Source organism: Staurois parvus, unplaced genomic scaffold (assembly GCF_062004578.1).
Source record: "Staurois parvus isolate SC_StPar_1 unplaced genomic scaffold, SC_StPar_1.0 ptg000507l, whole genome shotgun sequence".
Taxonomy (NCBI): Eukaryota; Metazoa; Chordata; class Amphibia; order Anura; family Ranidae; genus Staurois; species Staurois parvus.
This window is the reverse complement of record NW_028318303.1, coordinates 4,382-26,535: the sequence shown is the minus strand read 5'-3', so window position 1 is coordinate 26,535 and position 22,154 is coordinate 4,382. Positions and strand designations below refer to the sequence as shown.

Here is a 22,154-nt window from a genome sequence, read left to right as displayed (position 1 = left end):
CTTAGTGTTGCTGGGCTGTAGTCATCCTTAGCCTGAAATGATAGTTTTGCTATCACTAGGTTTTCACCTACCGATGCCCACCCCATGCAAAACGCGTTCCATTTGTGATCTGCTGAGGGTGTCAATAGAACGTTAATGACGCCCCAAATGCAGTTCACAAACACTGCATTTGCTGGCACGGCGATCTATTTGCAATGTGTTTTAAAGAGTGTGGGCACTACTTTTGGTGCGGTGTGCTGTGATTATAACTCATTCAAAGTGAATGGAATGAAATTGTGCCACATAGAATTACACGTGAATCATACGTTGGGGCAGGCTCCTAATGAGACAACGGATGGTGTCCTGGGGGATTTCCTCCCAGATCTGGACCAGGGCATCACTGAGCTCCTAGACAGTCTGAGAAGCAATCTGGCGGCGTCGGATGGACTGAAACATGATATCCCAGAGATGTTCTATTGGATTTAGGTCAGGCGAGTGTGGGGGCCATTCAATGGTATCAATTCCTTCATCCTCCAGAAACTGCCTGCATACTCTCTCCACATGAGGCCGGGCATTACCATGCACCAGGAGGAACCCAGGAACCACTGCACCAGTGTAGGTTCTTACAATGGGTCCAAGGATTTCATCCTGATACCTAATGGCAGTCAGGGGGCCATTGTCTAGCCTGTAGAGGTCTGTGCGTCCCTCCATGGATATGCCTCCCCAGACCATCACTGACCCACCACCAAAATGTTCATGCTGAACGATGTTACAGGCAGCATAATGTTCTCCACGGCTTCTCCAGACACTTTCATGTCTGTCACATGTGCTCAGGGTGAACCTGCTCTCATCTGTGAAAAGCACAGGGTGCCAGTGGTGGACCTGCCAATTTTGGTGTTCAATGGCAAATGCCAATGGAGCTCTATGGTGCCGGGCAGTGAGCACAGGGCTCACTAGAGGACGTCAGGCCCTCAGGACACCCTCATGAAGTCTGTTTCTGATTGTTTGGTCAGAGACCTTCACACCAGTGGCCTGGAGGTAATTTTGTAGGGCTCTGGCAGTGCTCATCCTGTTCCTCCTTGTACAAAGGAGTAGATATCAGTCCTACTGATGGGTTAAGGACCTTCTACGGCCCTGTCCAGCTCTCCTAGAGTAACTGTCGGTCTCCTGGAATCTCCTCCATGCTCTTGAGACTGTGCTGGGAGACAGGCCCGGACTGGGACATAACATAGGCCAGGGCATTTTAAACTGAGCAGCCAAGGAACCGGGGTGAGGGGAAGGGTGAGGAATGAGGTGGTGGGTGGGTGTTCATGGGGGCGGTTGATGACAGGATGTTCACGGAGTCTGGGTCCTCTGCAATGTGATGTAAAGGAGCACTGTGATATAAAAGGGAACTGCACTGTAAAGGTGCACTGTTTTGATTGGACTGCCCCTAGCAATCACAGAATCATAGCTCCCCCATATCACAGTGCCCCTTGCAGTTACGCCCCCATATTCTCTCTAATCAGACTGCCCCCTTTTACTCCCCTTTTACTCTCTGCCTCCCTTGCACAGTTCTACCTTTGGCAAAGAGACATCCCCATATGTTCAGCAAAGAGACATCCTAATCCAACAAAGAGAAATCCCCATCTAGAAAAGAGACATCCCCATCCAGCAAGGAGACATCCCAATCCAGCAAAGAGACATCCCAATTCAGCAAAGAGACAGTCCCATTGAGCTAAGAGACATCCCAATCCAGCAACGAGACATCCCATTCCACCAAAAATACATTCCATTCCAGCAGAGACAGCTCCATATAGCAAAGAGATGGCCCAGTCCAACAAAGAGACAGCCAAATCCAGCAAAGAGATAGCTCCATATAACAAAGAGACAGCCTAATCCAGCAAAGAGACAGCCCAGTCCAGCAGAGAGACAGCTCCATATAGCAAAGAGATGGCCCAATCCAGCAAAGAGACAGCCTAATCCAGCAAAGATACATCCCAATCTGGCAAAGAGACAGTCCAATCCAGCAAATAGCTCCATATAGCAAAGAGACAGCCCAGTCCAGCGCAGAGACAGCCCCATCCATCAGACAGCTCCATATAGCAAGGAGATGGCCCAATCCAGCAAAGAGACAGCTCCATATAGCAAAGAGATGGCCCAATCCAGCAAAGAGACAGCCTAATCCAGCAAAGAGACAGGCCAATCCAGCAAAGAGACAGCTCCATATAGCAAAGAGATGGCTCAATCCAGCAAAGAGACAGCTCCATATAGCAAAGAGACAGCCTAATCTAGCAAAGAGACATCCCAATCCAGCAAAGAGACAGCTTCATATAGCAAAGAGACATCCCAATCCAGCAAAGAGACAGCTCCATATAGCAAAGAGACAGCCCCATCCATCGCAGAGACAGCTCCATATAGCAAAGAGATGGCTCAGTCCAGCAAAGAGACAGCCCAATCCAGCAAAGAGACAGCTCCATATAGCAAAGAGATGGCCCAATCCTGCAAAGAGACAGCCCAGTCCAGCAAAGAGACAGCTCCATATAGCAAAGAGACAGCCCAATCCAGCGCAGAGACAGCACCATCCATCAAAGAGACAGCTCCATATAGGGAGAAGATGGCCCAATCCAGCAAACAGACAGCTCCATATAGCAAAGAGACAGTCTACTCTAGCAAAGAGACAGCCCAGTCCAGCAGAGAGACAGCTCCATATAGCAAAGAGACATTCCAATCCAGCAAAGAGACAGCTCCATATAGCAAAGAGAGAGTCCAATCCAGCGCAGAGACAGCCCCAATCAGCAAAGAGAGGGCCCAATCCAGCAAAGAGACAGCCCAATCCAGCAAAGAGATGGCTCCATATAACAAAGAGATGGCCCAATCCAGCAAAGAGACAGCCTAATCCAACAAAGAGACATCCCAATCCAGAAAAGAGACATCCCAATCCAGCAAAGAGACAGCTCCATATAGCAAAGAGACAACCCAATCCAGGAAGGAGATGGCCCAATCCAGCAAAGAGACAGCCTAATCCAGCAAAGAGACAGCCTAATCCCCGCCTCCCACACACACACACACCGCTGCTACAGAGCAGGATGTGTGGCTGCACTGCGCTCACCTTCCTCCGCTGTGCATCCGTCATGGTCTCATGCAGTGTATTTCCAGCCTGGAAGGTATGTGTTCCCTGCTAGCAGGTCCTCTTCTGCACCTCGTAGTTTTATGGAACTGGTTCTGCTGTAGGCAAGGCCGCAGAGCAGGAGGCGAGCGGCAGCCATGGTCTCTGTTAATCCTGTCCAGGCAGCAGTCACCACTTACCTACTGCTATGCGGCCTTGCCTACAACAGGGCCGGTTCCAGCAAACTACGGGGGCCCGGTCATCCACAGGCCACTCTTCCTAGGACATGCGGCCCTGGCCCAGCAAGCAAATGCCCGGTGTGCCCTATGGCCAGTCTGGGCCTACTGGGAGACATGGCAAACCTTCTGCACGTATTGATGTGCCATCCTGGAGGAGTTGGACTGCCTGTGCAACCTCTGTAGGGTCCAGGTATCGCCTCATGCTATCAGTAGTGACACTGACCCTAGCCAAATGCAAAACTAGTGAAAAACAGTCAGAAAAGAGGAGTAGGGAAAAAAATGTCAATGGCCTCCACCTGTAAAACCATTCCTGTTTTGGGGGTTGTCTCATTGTTGCCCATCTAGAGCACCTGTTGTTAATTTCATTAACACCAAAGCAGTTAAAACTGATTTTCAACCCCTTCTGCTACTTAACTTTAATTGTTTTGAGCAGTGTATGTACACAGGGACAGTTCTATACTATTTTGCACCCTAGGCAAGACCAGCTACTTGCACCCCCAATCCCCCTCTTCTAGTGTAAATCCCCCCCAATCCCCTCTCCTAGCACAACCCCCCTCCTGGCACAAATCCCCTCCAATCCTCCCTTCTAGCACAAACCTCCCTCCAATCCCCCCTCCTAGCACCAATCCCTCCTCCCAGCCAATCCTTTTCCTTCAATCCCCCCACCTAGGACCAATTTCCCCAAATTACCATTTCTAGCACAATCCCTTCCCCCCAACCCAAATCCCCCTCCTAGCACAATTCCCCCATCTCCTCCTTCTAACACACATCCCTCTCTTCTAGCATAAATCCCCCCCAATCCCCTCTCTAGCACAGCCCCCCTCCTAGCACAAATCCCCCACAATCCTCCCTCCTAGCACAAACATCCCCCTCCTAGCACCAATCCCTGCCATCCCCCCTCCTAGCACAAATCCCCCCAATCCCTCCACCTAGCCAATCCTTTTCCTTCAATCCCCCCACCTAGGACAAATGCCCCCAAATCCCTACTCTAGCTAAATTAACCTTCCCAGTATAAAATCCGCCCACTTTACCCAAATTACCCCCCCCTTTAGCACAAATCCCCCTCCCAAAAACCTCCCTCTTACTCCTAACACATGTCCCCCAATTCCTTCTCCTAGCACAAATACCCCCTCCCCCCATCATCCCCATTACCCTTCCCAGCACAAATAGCCCCCATCCCCCCTCTTGCACAAACCTCCAATCTCAGCACAAATAATTGTTACCCCCCTTCTTTCATTGTCTACAGTTCCCCCAGCCTGGTAGCTCCTCCCCAAACTTCCAGACGGGAAACCAGGTAGAGGTGCCGGCTGTGCTCTCACTCCTGTCATTGGAGTGATCCTCCATACAGCAGATGACACAGGATCGCTCTTGGAATCCGGCTGTACACAGTTTGATTACCCCACCCCCTATCTCCTCCAATGACCGCTCCTCTCCCGGCAGCAGGGAGCCAGGGAATGACTCAAATACTGAACATGTCAATGTAAGAGTGATCCTGTGTCATCTACTTTATGGAGGATCACTCCACTGACAGGAGAGGAGAGCACAGCCCGCACCTCCCACCTCTCTCCTGTCATTTCTCCAACCCCAGCACCCCCCTAAATCTGGCCATGGTGGACAGCAGGGAAACCAGTGGCCGAGGCTGCACCCTAGTCAGCTGCCTAGTTCTCCTAGTAGTAGCACTGACCCTGTATATACAGTATATCAGACCTAAAAGAGGGACTGTTTGCTGCAGAGAGCAGAAAGATGGAGGGATTCTGGTCAGAAAGAGGGATGTTTGGAAGGTATGATTACAATTCTCCTATTGTCTCCGGTTTTCTGCAGGGCTTTGAGTGGGACCTGAAAGGCGTTCCTCTGGATACAAATGCTGAACTCCATGCTGTCGTCAAAGACCATGAGACGATGGGGAGAAACCGGTAAAGTGTCTATATTTATTATTCTGATTTGATGTATATTATTAGTCTGTGTACACACAGGTATATTTTATAGCTGAAGTTTAGCTATGGCAATTTTACCATAATTACATTGGCCAGCTTGGATCAATGTAAACATGTGTGTGCTATACAGTGCCTTGAAAAAGTATTCATACCCCTTGAAATTTTCCACATTTTGTCCTGTTACAATCAAAAACATAAATGTATTTTATTGGGATTTATTGTGATAGACCAACACAAAGTGGCACATAATTGTGAAGTGGAAGGAAAATGATAAATGGTTTTCTAAATTTTTTACAAATAAATATCTGAAAAGTGTGGCGTGTATTTGTATTCAGCCCCCTTTACTCTGATACTCCTAACTAAAATGTAGTGGAACCAATTGCCTTCAAAAGTCACCTAATTAGTAAATAGAGTCCACCTGTGTGTGAATCTGTCTACAGGACAACTATTAGTCATGCACTCCACAAACCTGGCAAGAAGAAAGCCATTGTTTAAAGAAAGAAATAAGAAGTCCGGTTTGCCGTTTGCGAGAAGCCATGTGGAGGACACAGCAAACATGTGGAAGAAGGTGCTCTGGTCAGATGAGACCAAAATTGAACTTTTTGTCCTAAAAGAAAAACGCTATGTGCTGCGAAAAACTAACACTGCACATCACCCTGAACACACCATCCCCACCGTGAAACATGGTGGTGGCAGCATTATGTTGTGGGGATGCTTTTCTTCAGCAGGGACAGGGAAGCTGGTCAGAGTTGATGGGAAGATGGATGGAGCCAAATACAGGGCAATCTTAGAAGAAAACCTGTTAGAGTCTGCAAAAGACTTGAGACCGGGGTGGAGGTTCACCTTCCAACAGGACAACGACCCAAAACATCCAGCCAGAGCTACAATGGAATGGTTTAGATCAAAGCATATTCATGTGTTAGAATGGCCCAGTCACAGTCCAGACCTAAATCCAATGGAGATACTGTGGCAAGACTTGAAAATTGCTGTTCCCAGACGCTCTCCATCCAATCTGAAGAAGAATGGGCAGAAATGTCCCTCTCTAGATGTGCAAAGCTGGTAGAGACGTCCCCAAAAAGACTTGCAGCTGGAATTGCAGGGAAAGGGGGTCCTACAAAGTATTGACTCCGGGGGGCTGAATACAAATGCCGCCACACTTTTCACATATTTATTTGTCAAACATTTTGAAAACCATTTCTCATTTTCCTTCCACGTCACAATTATGTGCCACTTTGTGTTGGTCTATCACATCAAATCCCAATAAAATACATTTACGGTTTTGGTTGTAACACGACAAAATGTGGAACATTTCAAGGGGTATGAATACTTTTTAAAGGCACTGTACCTGTAGGATCCCTTTGGAAGCTGGAAACCACTGAAGGACCGCTACTCCAGTGATCTCCACTAGCTTCTGGATCCAATGTTGAGCGACTGCCCTGCTGCACTGTGAACACAGGCGGTCGGCCACTCAGCACTGGTGCCATTCAGAGAACAATTTGTGTCTTCTCAATGAATGAAAAGCATTTTCTGATTCCATATAATTGTGCAATATACACTCACCAGCCACTTTATTAGGTTCACCTTGCTAGTTCTGGGTTGGACCCCCTTTTGCCTTCAGAACTGCCTTCATTCTTCATGGCATAGATTCAACAAGGTGTTGGAAACATTCCTCAGAGATTTTGGTTCATATTGAAATGAGTTACTGTTGCCTTTCTGTCATCTGCAACCAGTCTGCCCATTCTCCTCTGATCTCTGACATTAACAAGGCATTTTCATCCACACAACTGCCACTCACTGGATATTTTCTCTTTTTCTGACCATTCTCTGTAAACCCTAGAGATGGTTGTGCGTGAAAATCCCAGTAGTGAAATACTCAGACCAGCCCATCTGGCACCACAACCATGCCATGTTCAAAGTCACTTAAATCCCCTTTCTTCCCCATTCTGATGCTCAGTTTGAACTTCAAGTCGTCTTCACCACGTCTAGATACCTAAATGCATTGCTGGTATGTTATTGGTTGATTAGCAATTTGTGTTACCAAGCAATTGAACAGGAATACCCAATAAAGTGGCCGATGAGTGTAGACTTTCAGTGACAGAATTGTATGACCTATCGGATACATTCATGGGAAGGTTTTAGGAAATAAACAACTGTTTTCATGGAAGACAAAGGATCAGTCTTGGCAGAAAATTTCCTCAAACTCCACCAATTTTTTTTTTTTTTGTGTCATTATTTTTGAGCATGATTGAATCCAGGGGCAGACTGACAACTCATGGGGCCCCCGGGCAATAGGGGATCATTGGGCCCCTGTGTCCTTGCCTAAACTCAAAAAAACCTATGAAAAAAGGTACCAGGGGCATCTTATGGGGCCCCCTACCGACCCCGGGCCCTGGGGCAGTGCCCGAGTTTCCAAATGGTCAGTCCGCCCCTGATTGAATCTATGATTTACTGTTTTTTGCAGAAACGCACTACAGTCCATTTAACATGGTGTCCTATGGAACACATTCACATCTATGCTTTTTTGAGCCGCTGCGTTTTTGGAAAGGGTCAGGGACTTTTTTTTAAAAGCAAAAAACAGCATTTTTGCTACAATAGAGTTCAATGGAGATGCTGCTGAAATGCATGGTAGTGTGTTTTTGCTTCGTTTTTGCTGCATTTTTATTCTGCCCAGTGACAGAAAAATTGCAAAACAAAGCAAAATGCATCAAAAACGCGTCAGAAAACGCAAAACAAACTGCAAAAAGCATCTGGAGAAAGCATCAAATGCAAAATGCACATATATGAAGCAAGCCTTACATACAGTATTACTACATTACCCGTACACTTCTCTGCCCTACCAAAGGGAACGCCTGCGTCAAAGGGAGGCGCAACTTCTTGCATGCATTGCCGCTTTGCGCTTTACGTTGGTCCTTCTATGTCGAGGTGTTGGCTGATGCAGGGTCAATGCCGTGGTATATGTTCTGAAGAAGAATCCAGGTTCACATTTTCCCTGGAGAGAAATGGGTTTAGAAATGCCTACCACGTTCTGTTACGAGCAGGGGCGGACTGACCATTTGGAAACTCGGGCACTGCCCGAGGGCCCGGGGTCAGTAGGGGGCCCCATGAGATGCCCCTGGTACCTTTTTCATAGGCTTTTTTGAGTTTGGGCAAGAACACAAGGGCCCCATGATCCCCTATTGCCCGGGGGCCCCATGAGTTGTCAGTCTGCCCCTGGTTACGAGTCTCAAAAACAATGGAAAAGTCGATGTTCCCCCAACATTATGGGCCAGCCTACGGGTTCATTTACACTGCAGCTGATAAACTCACGTTTAGGAGCTGTTCAGCGTTTTTTTCAGCAGCCCCTGAACTCTCCCTAATGTTTTCCTATGTGTCCATGTACACATCTTCATTTACAGTCATTTACAGGCATTTGAGTTTACAGTCTTTTTTTTAATGCAGAAAACTTGCATTCAGCAGTCGATTTTATCAGCGTTTCAAAATGCAAAACGCTTGTAAACGTGGCAAATCGCGTTTATAAGCGTATGCAAATTTTTTTTAACTTTTCCAGTTCCCAATGCTATCCAAAAGCCTTTTTTCATCATGAGAAATGCATGCAAAGCTTCTTCAAGATACTCAGATGGACAAAACACTGAACACAGGATGTTCCTACCAAGCTTGTCACACATTGTAATGAACAATTCACATCTCAGACCTCTCCCACCCTTGGAAACAAAAGATATGTTAATGACCATTCACACCTCAAATTCCTCATGAAGACCCCCTGCCAGGTGACCTTAATGACTCCCTCCACCAGACACCTTTCCCACCCTTGGAAACAAAAGAAATGTTAATGAGCAACTCACACCTAAGCTGATCTCAACACATACTGCTGTCTCTGCTTCTACTCTCTGTATTTCTCTGAAACAGTCTGAAATAGTTAATAATTTACCACTTTTCAGTGCATTCTTGGCATTTGGGAGGTTCTCCTGTGCTTATCTTTAAAAATCGATTCTAAATGCAAACGCACATAAAGGCGTTATGCAAATGCGGCTAAACAGACGTTTTTTAACCTACATTTTCCAGCAGTCAGTTTCCATCGTTCAGAAGTGTCCTGTGTGCATGGGGCCTAATAGTCTGCTGAGTAATGAGCCTTCCATGAAAATGTCTTTCTTAGGAACTCAGCCAGCCAGTGTCCACTTCCTCTGTCCTATTTTTATTTCTGACTTGGATTTCCAGCGGCATGTTGTGGCCCGCCTGTCCCTTGTGGGCTTACCATCTCCCGTCCAAGCAGGGAGAACCTATTAAACAGCAGTCCAGGGCTGTAAGTATTGCAATCAGTAAACTGCTGATTCCATCCAGAGAACATTGCAAATGTGTTGAAGACACAATATCCCCGCAATTTACTTTTCATTTTATTTGATTATAATCCATTGTAGCATTCAGCATCATTCTACTGATGTGTAGAAGGAACAGCGAAAAAAATACGCTGCACTTCTTCCACTTTATTGATGTAATAATGAGATTATAAGCGCTAGTTTTAAAACGCGTTAACGTCTTTTGTTCCGGACACTGTATGTGATATTTCTTATGAATACATTAATAAAGTGGAAGAAGTGCAGTGGATTCTGGATTTTTTTGCTTTTCGTTTTTTTCGCTTTTTCTGTGTTGCTGCAGATGAGCTGTGCGTGCGCCTTCACTCATTCTGGTCGGTGGGATACGGGCTCTAATCACCTGGAGCAGCTTTGGTTGGTGGAGTGTAGAACTTGGGAATAGATCTTAATGGAAACTTGAGGCAAACTAGCATTTGAGCCAGTCAGCAGGTCAGTGGGGTCCACTGATAAGTAATCTGTATCTAAGGTGACAGTGTGTGTCTTGTCAGATAGTGGAGGAGGAAGCAGTGCTGGATCAGTAATCTGTATATAAGGTGGCAGTGTGTGTCTTGTCAGATAGTGGAGGAGGAAGCAGTAATGGATCAGTAATCTGTATCTAAGGTGGCAGTGTGTGTCTTGTCAGATAGTGGAGGAGGAAGCAGTGCTGGATCAGTAATCTGTATATGAGGTGGTAGTGTGTGTCTGGTCAGATAATGGAGGAGAAAGCAGTGATGGATCAGTAACCTGTATATAAGGAGGCAGTGTGTGTCCTGTCATATAGTGGAGGAGGAAGCAGTAATGGGTCAGTAATCTGTATATAAGGTGGCAGTGTGTGCCTTGTCAGATAGTGAAGGAGAAAGCAGTGATGGATCAGTAATCTGTATATAAGGTGACAGTGTGTGTCTGGTCAGATAGTGGAGGAGGAAGCAGTGCTGGATCAGTAATCTGTATATAAGGTGACAGTGTGCGCCTTGTCCGATAGTGGAGGATGAAACAGTGCTGGATCAGTAAATCTGTATATAAGGTGGCAGTGTGCGCCTTGTCCGATAGTGGAGGAGGAAGCAGTGCTGGGTCAGTAATCTGTATATAAGGTGACAGTGTGCGCCTTGTCCGATAGTGGAGGAGGAAGCAGTCCTGGGTCAGTAATCTGTATATAAGGTTGACAGTGTGTATCTTGTTAGATAGTGGAGGAGGAAGCAGTGATGGATCATTAATCTGTATATAAGGTGACAGTGTTGGGTTGATTTACTAAAACTGAAGAGTGCAAAGTCTGGTGCAGCTCTGCATAGAAACCAATCAGCTTCCAGGTTTTATTGTCAAAGCTTAATTGAACAAGCTGAAGTTAGAAGGTGATTGGCTGCCGTGCAGATGTACCAGATTCTGAGTGCTCCAGTTTTAGTAAATCTCCCCCTGTGTGTCAGATAGTGGAGGAGGAAGCAGTGCTGGATCAGTAATCTGTATATAAGGCGACAGTGTGTATCTGGTCAGATAGTGGAGGAGGAAGCAGTGCTGGATCAGTAATCTGTATATAAGGTGACAGTGTGTGTCTGGTCAGATAGTGGAGGAGGAAGCAGTGCTGGATCAGTAATCTGTATATAAGGTGACAGTGTGTGCCTTGTCATATAGTGGAGGAGGAAGCAGTGCTGGATCAGTAATCTGTATATAAGGCGACAGTGTGTATCTGGTCAGATAGTGGAGGAGGAAGCAGTGCTGGATCAGTAATCTGTATGTAAGATGACAGTGTGTGTCTGGTCATATAGTGGAGGAGGAAGCAGTGCTGGATCAGTAAAGCTGGCCATACATGGTTCAGTTCTTTTTGCTGAGCCAGCGGGTTGAATAAATAAACTGAACTGATTCCCTCATTCACACATTTACTAAAACTGAAGAGTGCAAAGTCTGGTGCAGCTCTGCATAGAAACCAATCAGCTTCCAGGTTTTATTGTCAAAGCTTAAATGAACAAGCTGCACCAGAGCCTGAGTGCTCCAATTTTAGTAAATCTCCCCCTGTGTTTGATAGTGGAGGAGGAAGCAGTTCTGGATCATTAATCTGTATATAAAGAGACAGTGTGTATCTGGTCATATAGTGGAGGAGGAAGCAGTGCTGGATCAGTAATCTGTATATAAGGTGACAGTGTGTGTCTTGTCATATAGTGGGGGAGGAAGCAGTGCTGGATCAGTAATCTGTATAGAAGGTGGCAGTGTGTGTCTGGTCAAATAGTGGAGGAGGAAGCAGTGCTGGATCAGTAATCTGTATATAAGGTGGCAGTGTGTGTCTAGTCAGATAGTGGAGGAGGAAGCAGTGCTGGATCAGTAATCTGTATAGAAGGCGGCAGTGTGTGTCTGGTCAGAAAGTGGAGGAGGAAGCAGTGCTGGATCAGTAATCTGTATATAAGGTGACAGTGTGTGTCTGGTCAGAAAGTGGAGGAGAAAGCAGTGCTGGATCAGTAATCTGTATATAAGGTGGTAGTGTGTGTCTTGTCTGATAGTGGAGGAGGAAGCAGTGCTGGGTCAGTAATCTGTATATAAGGTGGCAGTGTGTGGTTTGTCATATAGTGGAGGAGGAAGCAGTGCTGGATCAGTAAAGCTGGCCGTACATGGTTCAGTTCTTTTTGCTGAGCCAGCGGGTTGAATAAATAAAGTGAACTGATTCCCCCATTCACACATTGGAAGTGGATGGGGGAATCCTCCCCGCTGTGCTAATGTATTCTGACCATGGACAGACTTCCCCGCTGTCAGAATACACAGATCAGTGTTGCAGCCTGTTGCCTGCAGTGCTGATTGAGCGGATTTATGTGACAAGGAGGTTGAACAGAAGTGGATCCCCAGAGTCTCCCTTCCGCTGTGTCCCCCCCAATTGTACGGAGACATTCTTTCTCTTGTGATGTGTGAAGTTCATTCCACTCTGTCTGACCTCCTCCATTTCTCCGGGTTTTTCTATTCTCAGCAGGAAGATTGATATCACAGCCCAGCAATGCTTAATATAAACTCTCAGCTTCCTGAGACCTCGGAGTTCAGGGAATCCTTTCTGAGGAATCCAGTAAATGTTCTCTTAAAGGAGAGCTCCAGCTTTATCCCCATCCTTTATGTGCCCCCACCTTCTTGAGCTGTCCCTCTCCATGTAAGGAGGGACTCTATTGGGCACACATGAATTTAAGGGGGGATTCTGCTGGGGTCATATAGATGTAAGGGGGGACTCTGCTGGGCAAACATGGATGTAAGGGGGAACTCTGCTGGGGTCATATAGATGTAAGGAGGGACTCTGCTGGGCAAACATGGATGTAAGGGGGGACTCTGCTGGGGTCATATAGATGTAATGAGGGACTCTGCTGGGCACACATGGATGTAAGGGGGGACTCTGCTGGGGTCATATAGATGTAAGGGGGGACTCTGCTGGGCCCACATGGATGTAGGGGGGACTCTGCAGGGCACACATGGAAATAAGGGGGGACTCTACTGGGCACACAAGGATTTAAGGGGGGACTCTGTTGGGCACACATGGATGTAAGGGGAACTCTGCTGGGCACACATGGATGTAAGGGGGGGACTCTACTGGGTACACATGGATGTAAGGGGGGACTCTGCTGGGCACACATGGAAATAAGGGGGGACTCTACTGGGCACACAAGGATTTAGGGGGGACTCTGTTGGGCACACATGGATGTAAGGGGAACTCTGCTGGGCACACATGAATGTAAGGGGGGACTCTGCTGGGCAATGCTTAATACAGGGGGTGGCTCTGCTGGTCGGTCCTAGATATAAGGGGGACTTGTTCTTTCATTGTATTTATTCATTTATAAAACGGAATTTTTTGGCCCGCAAATATTTGTAAAATCTCTGCTGTGGCCCTCATACTGCAGATCAGAGAGTCCTGGTGTATAGAGTGCTAATGGATGTTCATCCTGAGCCGGAAAACGGAACCTCTTTATATCCGCTAGACCAGAGACTGCACCGTCCAACCACACAATCTGCAGAACGTCCACCAGTCTGATATGGATCCCATCCTGAGAGAGGAGAACCATCGATACCCCAACCCAGCCGTGTGTTACTGTTTATATATCTAGCCACATTATCCCTCGCTGGCTCTCTCTCTCATCTATTTCCTTTCTTTCTTTCATTCATTCTTTCTTTCTTTCTTTCATCTTTCTATCTATCTATGTTTTTTCTCTTTCTCTGTCTTTCTTTTTTTCTCTTTATTTCTCTCTCTCTCTCTCTCTTTCTTTCTTCTTTCTATCTATCTATGCTCTCCCTCCCCCCCTCTCTCTCTCTCTCTCTCTTTCTTTTTCATTTTCGCTCTTTCTTTCTTTCTTTCTTTCTTTCTTTCTTTCTTTCTTTCTTTCTTTCTTTCTTTCTTTCTTTCTTTCTTTCTTTCTTTCTTTCTTTCCTTCTTTCCTTCCTTCTTTATTTCTTTCTTTCTCTTTCCTTCTCTCTTCCTCTTTTTCTCTTTCCTTCCCTTTCTTTCTATCTTTCTTTCTTCCTCTTTTTCTCTTTCTTTCCCTCTTTTTCTTTCTTTCTTTCTTTCTTTTCTTTCTTTCTTTCTTTCTTTCTTTCTTCTTTCTATCTATCTATGTTTTTTCTCTTTCTCTGTCTTTCTTTTTTTCTCTTTATTTCTCTCTCTCTCTCTCCCCCTCTCTCTCTTTCTTTCCTCTCCCCCCCCCCCCCCTCTCTCTCTCTCTTTCTTTTTCATTTTCTCTCTCTCTTTCTTTCTTTCTTTCTTTCCTTCCTTCTTTCCTTCTTTCTCTTTCCTTCTCTATTCCTCTTTTTCTCTTTCTTTCCCTTTCTTTCTATCTTTCTTTCTTTCTTCCTCTTTTTCTCTTTCTTTCCCTCTTTTTCTTTCTTTCTTTCTTTCTTTCTTTCTTTCTTTCTTTCTTTCTTTCTTTCTTTCTTTCTTTCTTTCTTTCTTTCTTTCTTTCTTTCTTTCTCTCTCTCTCTCTCTCTCTCTCTTTCTCTCCCCCCTCTCTCTCTCTCTCTTTCATCTGTCTGTCTATCTATGTACTGTATCTATCTATGTCTCTGGAATTTCCCCGGAGTTTTGGTGAGCGGAGCCCAGCTGGGCTCCATTGTGTTCTGGAAGGTTCTTGGTGTTCCCGTCCTTCTATATTAATAGTGGAGAGATAAGATGTTTTTCTTCCACGGCTCGGTGTTTGCTGGTCGTGGGGAGTCTCTTTCCTCCATCACTCACAGCAGGCAGAGAGGTTTCCTCCATCCATTTCCTGTGTTTGTTCCTCGGGAAGAAGTGACAGTCCTTGTATGAACGGACAATTCCTCCATTTACACCCTGACTATAAATATAATCCTGGTTATGGTGTTTGTCTGCCAGATGAAGTGTTGGAATCTTCCATCTCCATCCTCGCAGGATCCCATACAGTGCTGTACAGACTGTCCCGGGTTCTGAATCTGCAAATCTTGATCCTCCTGAACAGAGGGAAGCAGATTTCTCCGGTGTAATCCTGTGAGGACAGGAAGCGATGGGAATCCTCTAGCGGGGACAAACATCACATTTTTATTAGTATTTGAACTTCTAACAATCATCTATTGGTAAAACTAAGAGAGTGACACCCCAGAACAACCCGCCCTGTGTGCTTGATAACACAATTCATTCTTGAATGGAATCCATATAAAAGAACAAAAATATCCCTATCCTAGAAGAAACTAAACTGTAATCTGATTATATTTCGCCTTCCCTGGTCCCTCCCTCTCTCTTCATAAATATGTAAATATTTATTGAGTTTCTTAAAATGCTTTCTTTTTTCATTACGTTCTTTATTTTAAACCTGATGATGTAATCACTGGGTCTCTGTGCTTCTCTATGCAATGCAGGTAGTTATTTTCACCTAGAGAACCTGCAAATAACACACTTCCTGTCCTAGGGTGACAACGCTTACTCCCCTGCTGTATCTACGGAGGGAGCCACGGTTGTCACCCAGGCTGGACTTCAAACCTGTCTCCCTGCATTTATCTTCATTCCATGGTGGATTGCTGGGACTAGTCGTTTATACAATATTGTCTGGTTGGAGTTAGGCTTTAATATTTCTATTTGGTAAATGTATCATCGCTTTTTTTCTAGATTCCTGGGAGAGACCCGGGTGCAGCTACGGGACTTATTCAATTCTGCCAACCTGACCGCCACCTATAACTCTCCCCTATTGGACAACAAGAAGCAGAGTACTGGGGTGAGTAGAAGAGGGGGGTGAACTTTATCCCTGTACAGGGACAATACACTCTGCAATCTGGGGGCCACACACTCTGCAATCTGGGGGCCACACACTCTGCAATCTGGGGCCATACACTCTGCAATCTGGGGGCCATACACTCTGCAATCTGGGGGCCATACACTCTGCAATCTGGGGCCATTCACTCTGCAATCTGGGAGCCATACACTCTGCAATCTGGGGGCCATACACTCTGCAATCTGGGGGCCATACAGTCTGCAATCTGGGGGCCATACTCTGCAATCTGGGGGCTATTCACTCTGCAATCTGGGGGCCATACACTCTGCAATCTGGGGGCCATTCACTCTGCAATCTGGGGGCCATACAGTCTGCAATCTGGGGGCCATACTCTGCAATCTGGGGGCCATACTCTGCAATCTGGGAGCCATACACTCTGCAATCTGGGGGCCATTCACTCTGCAATCTGGGGGCCATACACTCTGCAATCTGGGGGCCATTCACTCTGCAATCTGGGGGCCATACAGTCTGCAATCTGGGGGCCATACTCTGCAATCTGGGGGCCATACTCTGCAATCTGGGAGCCATACACTCTGCAATCTGGGGGCCATACAGTCTGCAATCTGGGGGCCATACACTCTGCAATCTGGGGGCCATACTCTGCAATCTGGGGGCCATACACTCTGCAATCTGGGGGCCATACACTCTGCAATCTGGGGGCCATACGCTCTGCAATCTGGGGGCCATACGCTCTGCAATCTGGGGGCCACACGCTCTGCAATCTGGGGGCCACACGCTCTGCAATCTGGGGGCCATACACTATGCAATCTGGGAGCCATACACTCTGAAATCTGGGGGCCATACACTCTGCAATCTGGGGGCCATACTCTGCAATCTGGGGGCCATACTCTGCAATCTGGGGGCCATACACTATGCAATCTGGGAGCCATACACTCTGCAATCTGGGGGCCATACACTCTGCAATCTGGGGGCCATACACTCTGCAATCTGGGGGCCATACACTCTGCAATCTGGGGGCCATACACTCTGCAATCTGGGGCCATACACTCTGCAATCTGGGGGCCATACACTCTGCAATCTGGGGCCATACACTCTGCAATCTGGGGCCATACACTCTGCAATCTGGGGGCCATACACTCTGCAATCTGGGGCCATACACTCTGCAATCTGGGGGCCATACTCTGCAATCTGGGGGCCATACACTCTGCAATCTGGGGGCCATACACTCTGCAATATGGGGCCACACACTCTGCAATCTGGGGGCCATACACTCTGCAATCTGGGGGCCATTCACTCTGCAATCTGGGGGCCATACAGTCTGCAATCTGGGGGCCATACTCTGCAATCTGGGAGCCATACACTCTGCAATCTGGGGGCCATTCACTCTGCAATCTGGGGGCCATACAGTCTGCAATCTGGGGGCCATACTCTGCAATCTGGGGGCCATACTCTGCAATCTGGGGGCCATACAGTCTGCAATCTGGGGCCCATACTCTGAAATCTGGGAGCCATACACTCTGCAATCTGGGGGCCATTCACTCTGCAATCTGGGGGCCATACAGTCTGCAATCTGGGGGCCATACTCTGCAATCTGGGGGCCATACTCTGCAATCTGGGGGCCATACTCTGCAATCTGGGGGCCATACTCTGCAATCTGGGGGTCATACTCTGCAATCTGGGGGCCATACTCTGCAATCTGGGGGCCATACTCTGCAATCTGGGGGTCATACTCTGCAATCTGGGAGCCATACACTCTGCAATCTGGGGGCCATACTCTGCAATCTGGGAGCTATACACTCTGCAATCTGGGGGCCATACACTCTGCAATCTGGGGCCACACACTTTGCAATCTGGGGGCCATACGCTCTGCAATCTGGGGGCCATACGCTCTGCAATCTGGGGGCCATACACTCTGCAATCTGGGGGCCATACAGTCTGCAATCTGGGGCCATACACTCTGCAATCTGGGGGCCATACACTCTGCAATCTGGGGGCCATACACTCTGAAATCTGGGGGCCACACACTCTGCAATCTGGGGGCCATACACTCTGCAATCTGGAGGCCATACAATCTGGGGGCCATGCACTCTGCAATCTGGGGGCCATGATTTTGCTAAAGGGGGGGTTTGGACTTTGCTAAAGGAGATCATATGGGGATTACCGATCCGATTGCCACCTTTACAGCCTGAGCGCTCAAGTGATCAGTGGTGCTGTAAAATTAACTACGGATCGATTTCTAAAGCAGGCCATAGATGGGTCGAACATCGGTCGATTTAAAAATAAAAAAACAAAAACGAAAAATTGGTCGTTCGATCGGCCGAAGTTACCACCATCGTTAAAAAAATCAGCCGGTTTTCGACCCATCTATGGCCGGCATTAACCCCATAACTTCTGTCCCTTGTAGAGACGGGAGCGCACCATACAATGTGACAGCAATACAAATACAATATTTGGATTACAATGTTTTTATTTGGATGCATTTTTGCAACTGCAAGACTTTTTCATATAAAATTATATAGTAGACTTCTCCTCCTCCTCCCCCTCCTCCTCCCTCCTTCCTCTTCCTCCTCCCTCTTCCTCCTCCTCCCTCTTCCTCCTCCCTCTTCCTCCCTCCTCCCTCTTCCTCCTTTTCCTCCTTCCTCTTCCTCCTCCTCCTCCCTCTTCTTCCTCCCTCTTCCTCCTCTTCCTCCTCCCTCTTCCTCCTCTTCCTCCTCCCTCTTCCTCCTCTTCCTCCTCCCTCTTCCTTCTCCCTTTTCCTCCTCTTCCTCCCCCCTCTTCCTCCTTCTCCCTCTTCCTCCTCCTCCCTCTTCCTCCTCTTCCTACTCCCTCTTCCTCCTCTCTCTTCCTCCTCTCCCTCCTCCCTCTTCCTCCTCCCTCTTCCTCCTCCTCCTCCCTCTTCCTCCTCTCTCTTCCTCCTCCTCCTCCTTCCTCCTCCCTCTTCCTCCTCTCTCTTCCTCCTCCTCCTTCCTCCTCCCTCTTCCTCCTCTCTCTTCCTCCTCTTCCCTCTTCCTCCCATCTCTTCCTCCTCCCTCTTCCTCATCCCTCTTCCTCCTCTCTCTTCCTCCTCCTCTTCCTCCTCTCTCTTCCTCCTCCTCCCTCTTCCTCCTCTCTCTTCCTCCTCCTCTTCCTCCTCTCTCTTCCTCCTCTCTCTTCCTCCTTCTCCCTCCTCCTCCTCTTCCTCCTCCTCCCTCTTCCTCCTCTCTCTTCCTCCTCCTCCCTCCTCCTCTTCCTCTTCCTCCTCCTCTTCCTCCTCTCTCTTCCTCCTCCTCCCTCTTCCTCGTCCTCCCTCCTTCTCCCTCCTCCTCTTCCTTAAAAAAAATGTGCCAAATCCCTGACCATTTAACCCACTAACGGTGCAATAATCGGCCGATTTTCGACCCGTCTATGGCCGGCATAAGAATGTCTCTCCTGATGTGTTTGCTGTACAAGGTGGGGGTCTCTCCCATGTCTGACAGTCAGGAGGGTCGTTCCTCGGTACTTTCATACAGCACACAGCTGGGACGACTCGCTGCCAGGCCTGCCTTGTCCTTCCATATCTAGCCATGGAATGTGATGTTTCCGTGAGGCATCAATATTCGCAGATTCCAGGGAGGACTGCAGTGACTCCATGTTGTTACAATGTAAACTTCAGAGTTGATTTATATCTGAGGTGATGACAACGCATAGACCGGAACAGGGGCAGACTGACAACTCATGGGGCCCCTGGGCACTAGGGGATCATGGGGCCCTCTGGCAATAAGGGATCATGGGGCCCCTGTGTCCTTGCCCAAACTCAAAAAAGCCTATGAAAAAGGTACCAGGGGCATCTCATGGGGCCCCCTACTGACCCCGGGCCCTCAGGCAGTGCCTGAGCTTCCAAATGGTCAGTCCACCCCTGGACCGGAAGGTGTGTTGTATACATGGCAGCCACTGTTTATCTCTAATCTGCTTATATTTTGCCTTCTCTGATCCTTCTTTCCCCTCCTCAATGCAATAATTGGATGTATCCATTTTCATGACATCACTGGGTCTCTGTGCTTCTCTATGCAATGCAGGCAGATCATGGCTGGTGGGAGGGGCCAGCTGGGTGGTGAACATATCTTCCTGAAAACGTCACAGCCCTCTGCCTCAGTACTCCTCTCAAGAACCCTTAGGCTGGCCATACATGGGTCGAATTCCGAATTATCTTTCGTTTGAAAATCGGTCCTAAGAATAATCGACCGATTTTCACTCTGTTAGTGGGCCACTTTTCGTGGTTCCTCCCCATTTTGTTTGTCGGGTATGTGGGAAAATTCATGAAAAACGGCCGATTTTTGAAATGATTGGTGGCACCATCGGATTACAGAACGAAGAACGTTTTCGATTGAAAAATGGTTCGGAATTCGACCCATGTATGGCCTGCTTTAGACCTGGTGCAAGCAGTAGGCTGGCTCTTGGGAGGAGTTATACAAATATCAGAATGCCTTGAAGGGTGGGTGTCAGTCGGGAGGAGTGGGCGGTCCTAGGCAGGCAGTCGGCCTAGATTGACCCTGAAAGTCTATTAAAAAACTGAAATCCAATCAATGAAAGGGGCAGACCAGGGACATTCAGACTTGGGAGGAATGGGCTAGATCAGGGGTGGGCAACTGTGGCCCTCCAGATGTTGTAGAACTACAAGTCCCATGAGGCATTGCAAAACTGACAGTTACAAGCATGACTCCCAAAGGCAGAGGCATGATGGGACTTGTAGTTCACCAACAGCTGGAGGCCCACAGTTGCCAACCCCTGGGCTAGATGATGTTCAATGACCTCCACCCCCATCAACACACTAATGAAAGTTTTAATGAAAATGTTTCCATTTTCAATACACGTCTTATTTTAGATCCAGTGATGACATCACTGGGTCTCTGTGCTTCTTTATGCAATGCAGGCAGATCATGACTGGTGGGAGGGGCCAGCAGGATGCACATGTGATGCTGAGTCTCCATGAATTTTTGCATTATCACAAAGATCCTGTTTCTTGGACTACAGAATGATAAGCCTTATGTTCTGGAGATCTGAGAGTGGGAGCCGTTGAGTAGTTTTGCAGAAGACCCTGGGTGCTACCGACATGTTTCACCCCCTTCACTACCAGACCATTTTTCAGTTTTCTGCTCTGTGATCCTTTGACTGACAATTACTCCGCCATGCAGCACTGTACCCAAAGGAATTTTAGAAAAAAATTTTGAGACAGACAGAGCTTTCTGTTGGCGGTACTTTAAGTGTCACTAAACCCACAACAGTACAATCAGTCTGTAGATGCAGTAAAGCATGCTTGTTATACTCACTGTGGAACCTAAGGGGTTAATCCTCTGCATTGTGTAAAGAGGCTGTTTGATCCTGTCTTCTCTGATCCTCCCCTTCTTCCAGTGCTCCCCTCTTAGCTCCTGATAAGACATATCGTGTGGAGTCACTGTGCACATGCTCAGTTTGGTGTGTATTGTTTGAGAGGTATTTTTTTTTTTCTTGGGAGAGGGCATGTGATCAGCACAGGGCAAATCAGCACTGTCCAGACAGAGTCAGGGGTTCTGCATCCTTCTAGAGCAGAAAGAAAACTCCTCCTACAAGCTTTAACCAGTGCTCTGCTGAACACTGATAGAAGTCTTAAGACTGCTATATACTGCTGATGAGAAAAAGTATTTAGCAGTTTATATTTACTAAAATAATTGGATTTTTCATGTTGTGTGTACTGTGGGAGACCAGATATAGTGAATGCAGGGTCCGGGGAGACCGGATATAGTGAATGCAGGGTCCGGGAAGAGCGGATATAGTGAATGCAGGGTCCAGAGAGACCAGATATAGTGAATGCAGGGTCTGGAGAGACCGGATATAGTGAATGCAGGGTCCGGGGAGACCAGATATAGTGAATGCAGGGTCCGGGGAGACCGGATATAGTGAATGCAGGGTCCGGGGAGACCGGATATAGTGAATGCAGGGTCTGGGAAGAGCGGATATAGTGAATGCAGGGTCCAGAGAGACCAGATATAGTGAATGCAGGGTCTGGAGAGACCGGATATAGTGAATGCAGGGTCCGGGGAGACCGGATATAGTGAATGCGGGGTCCGGGGAGACCAGATATAGTGGATGCAGGGTCTTGGGAGACCAGATATAGTGAATGCAGGGTCCAGGGAGACCAGATATAGTGAATGCAGGGTCCAGGGAGACTAGATATAGTGAATGCAGGGTCCAGGGAGACCGGATATAGTGAATGCGGGGTCTGGAGAGACCGGATATAGTGAATGCAGGGTTCGGGGAGACCAGATATAGTGAATGCAGGGTCTGGAGAGACCGGATATAGTGAATGCAGGGTCCGGGGAGACCGGATATAGTGAATGCGGGGTACGGGGAGACCAGACATAGTGAATGCAGGGTCCGGGGAG

The 22,154-nt window shown here is 47.6% G+C and overlaps 1 protein-coding gene across 1 annotated transcript in view; it reads left to right on the top strand.

Moving 5' to 3' along the window:
- The window catches only part of LOC149451916 (dysferlin-like), a 69,047-nt gene extending 48,251 nt beyond the window's left edge, over positions 1-20,796 (top strand). Inside the window, exons 3-5 of the mRNA XM_089689985.1 lie at positions 5,128-5,219; positions 15,654-15,759; positions 20,767-20,796. Coding sequence (XP_089546111.1) covers positions 5,128-5,219; positions 15,654-15,759; positions 20,767-20,796 — 228 coding nt within the window. The remainder of the gene's footprint in view (positions 1-5,127; positions 5,220-15,653; positions 15,760-20,766) is intronic.
- The last annotated feature ends 1,358 nt before the right edge of the window (positions 20,797-22,154 follow it).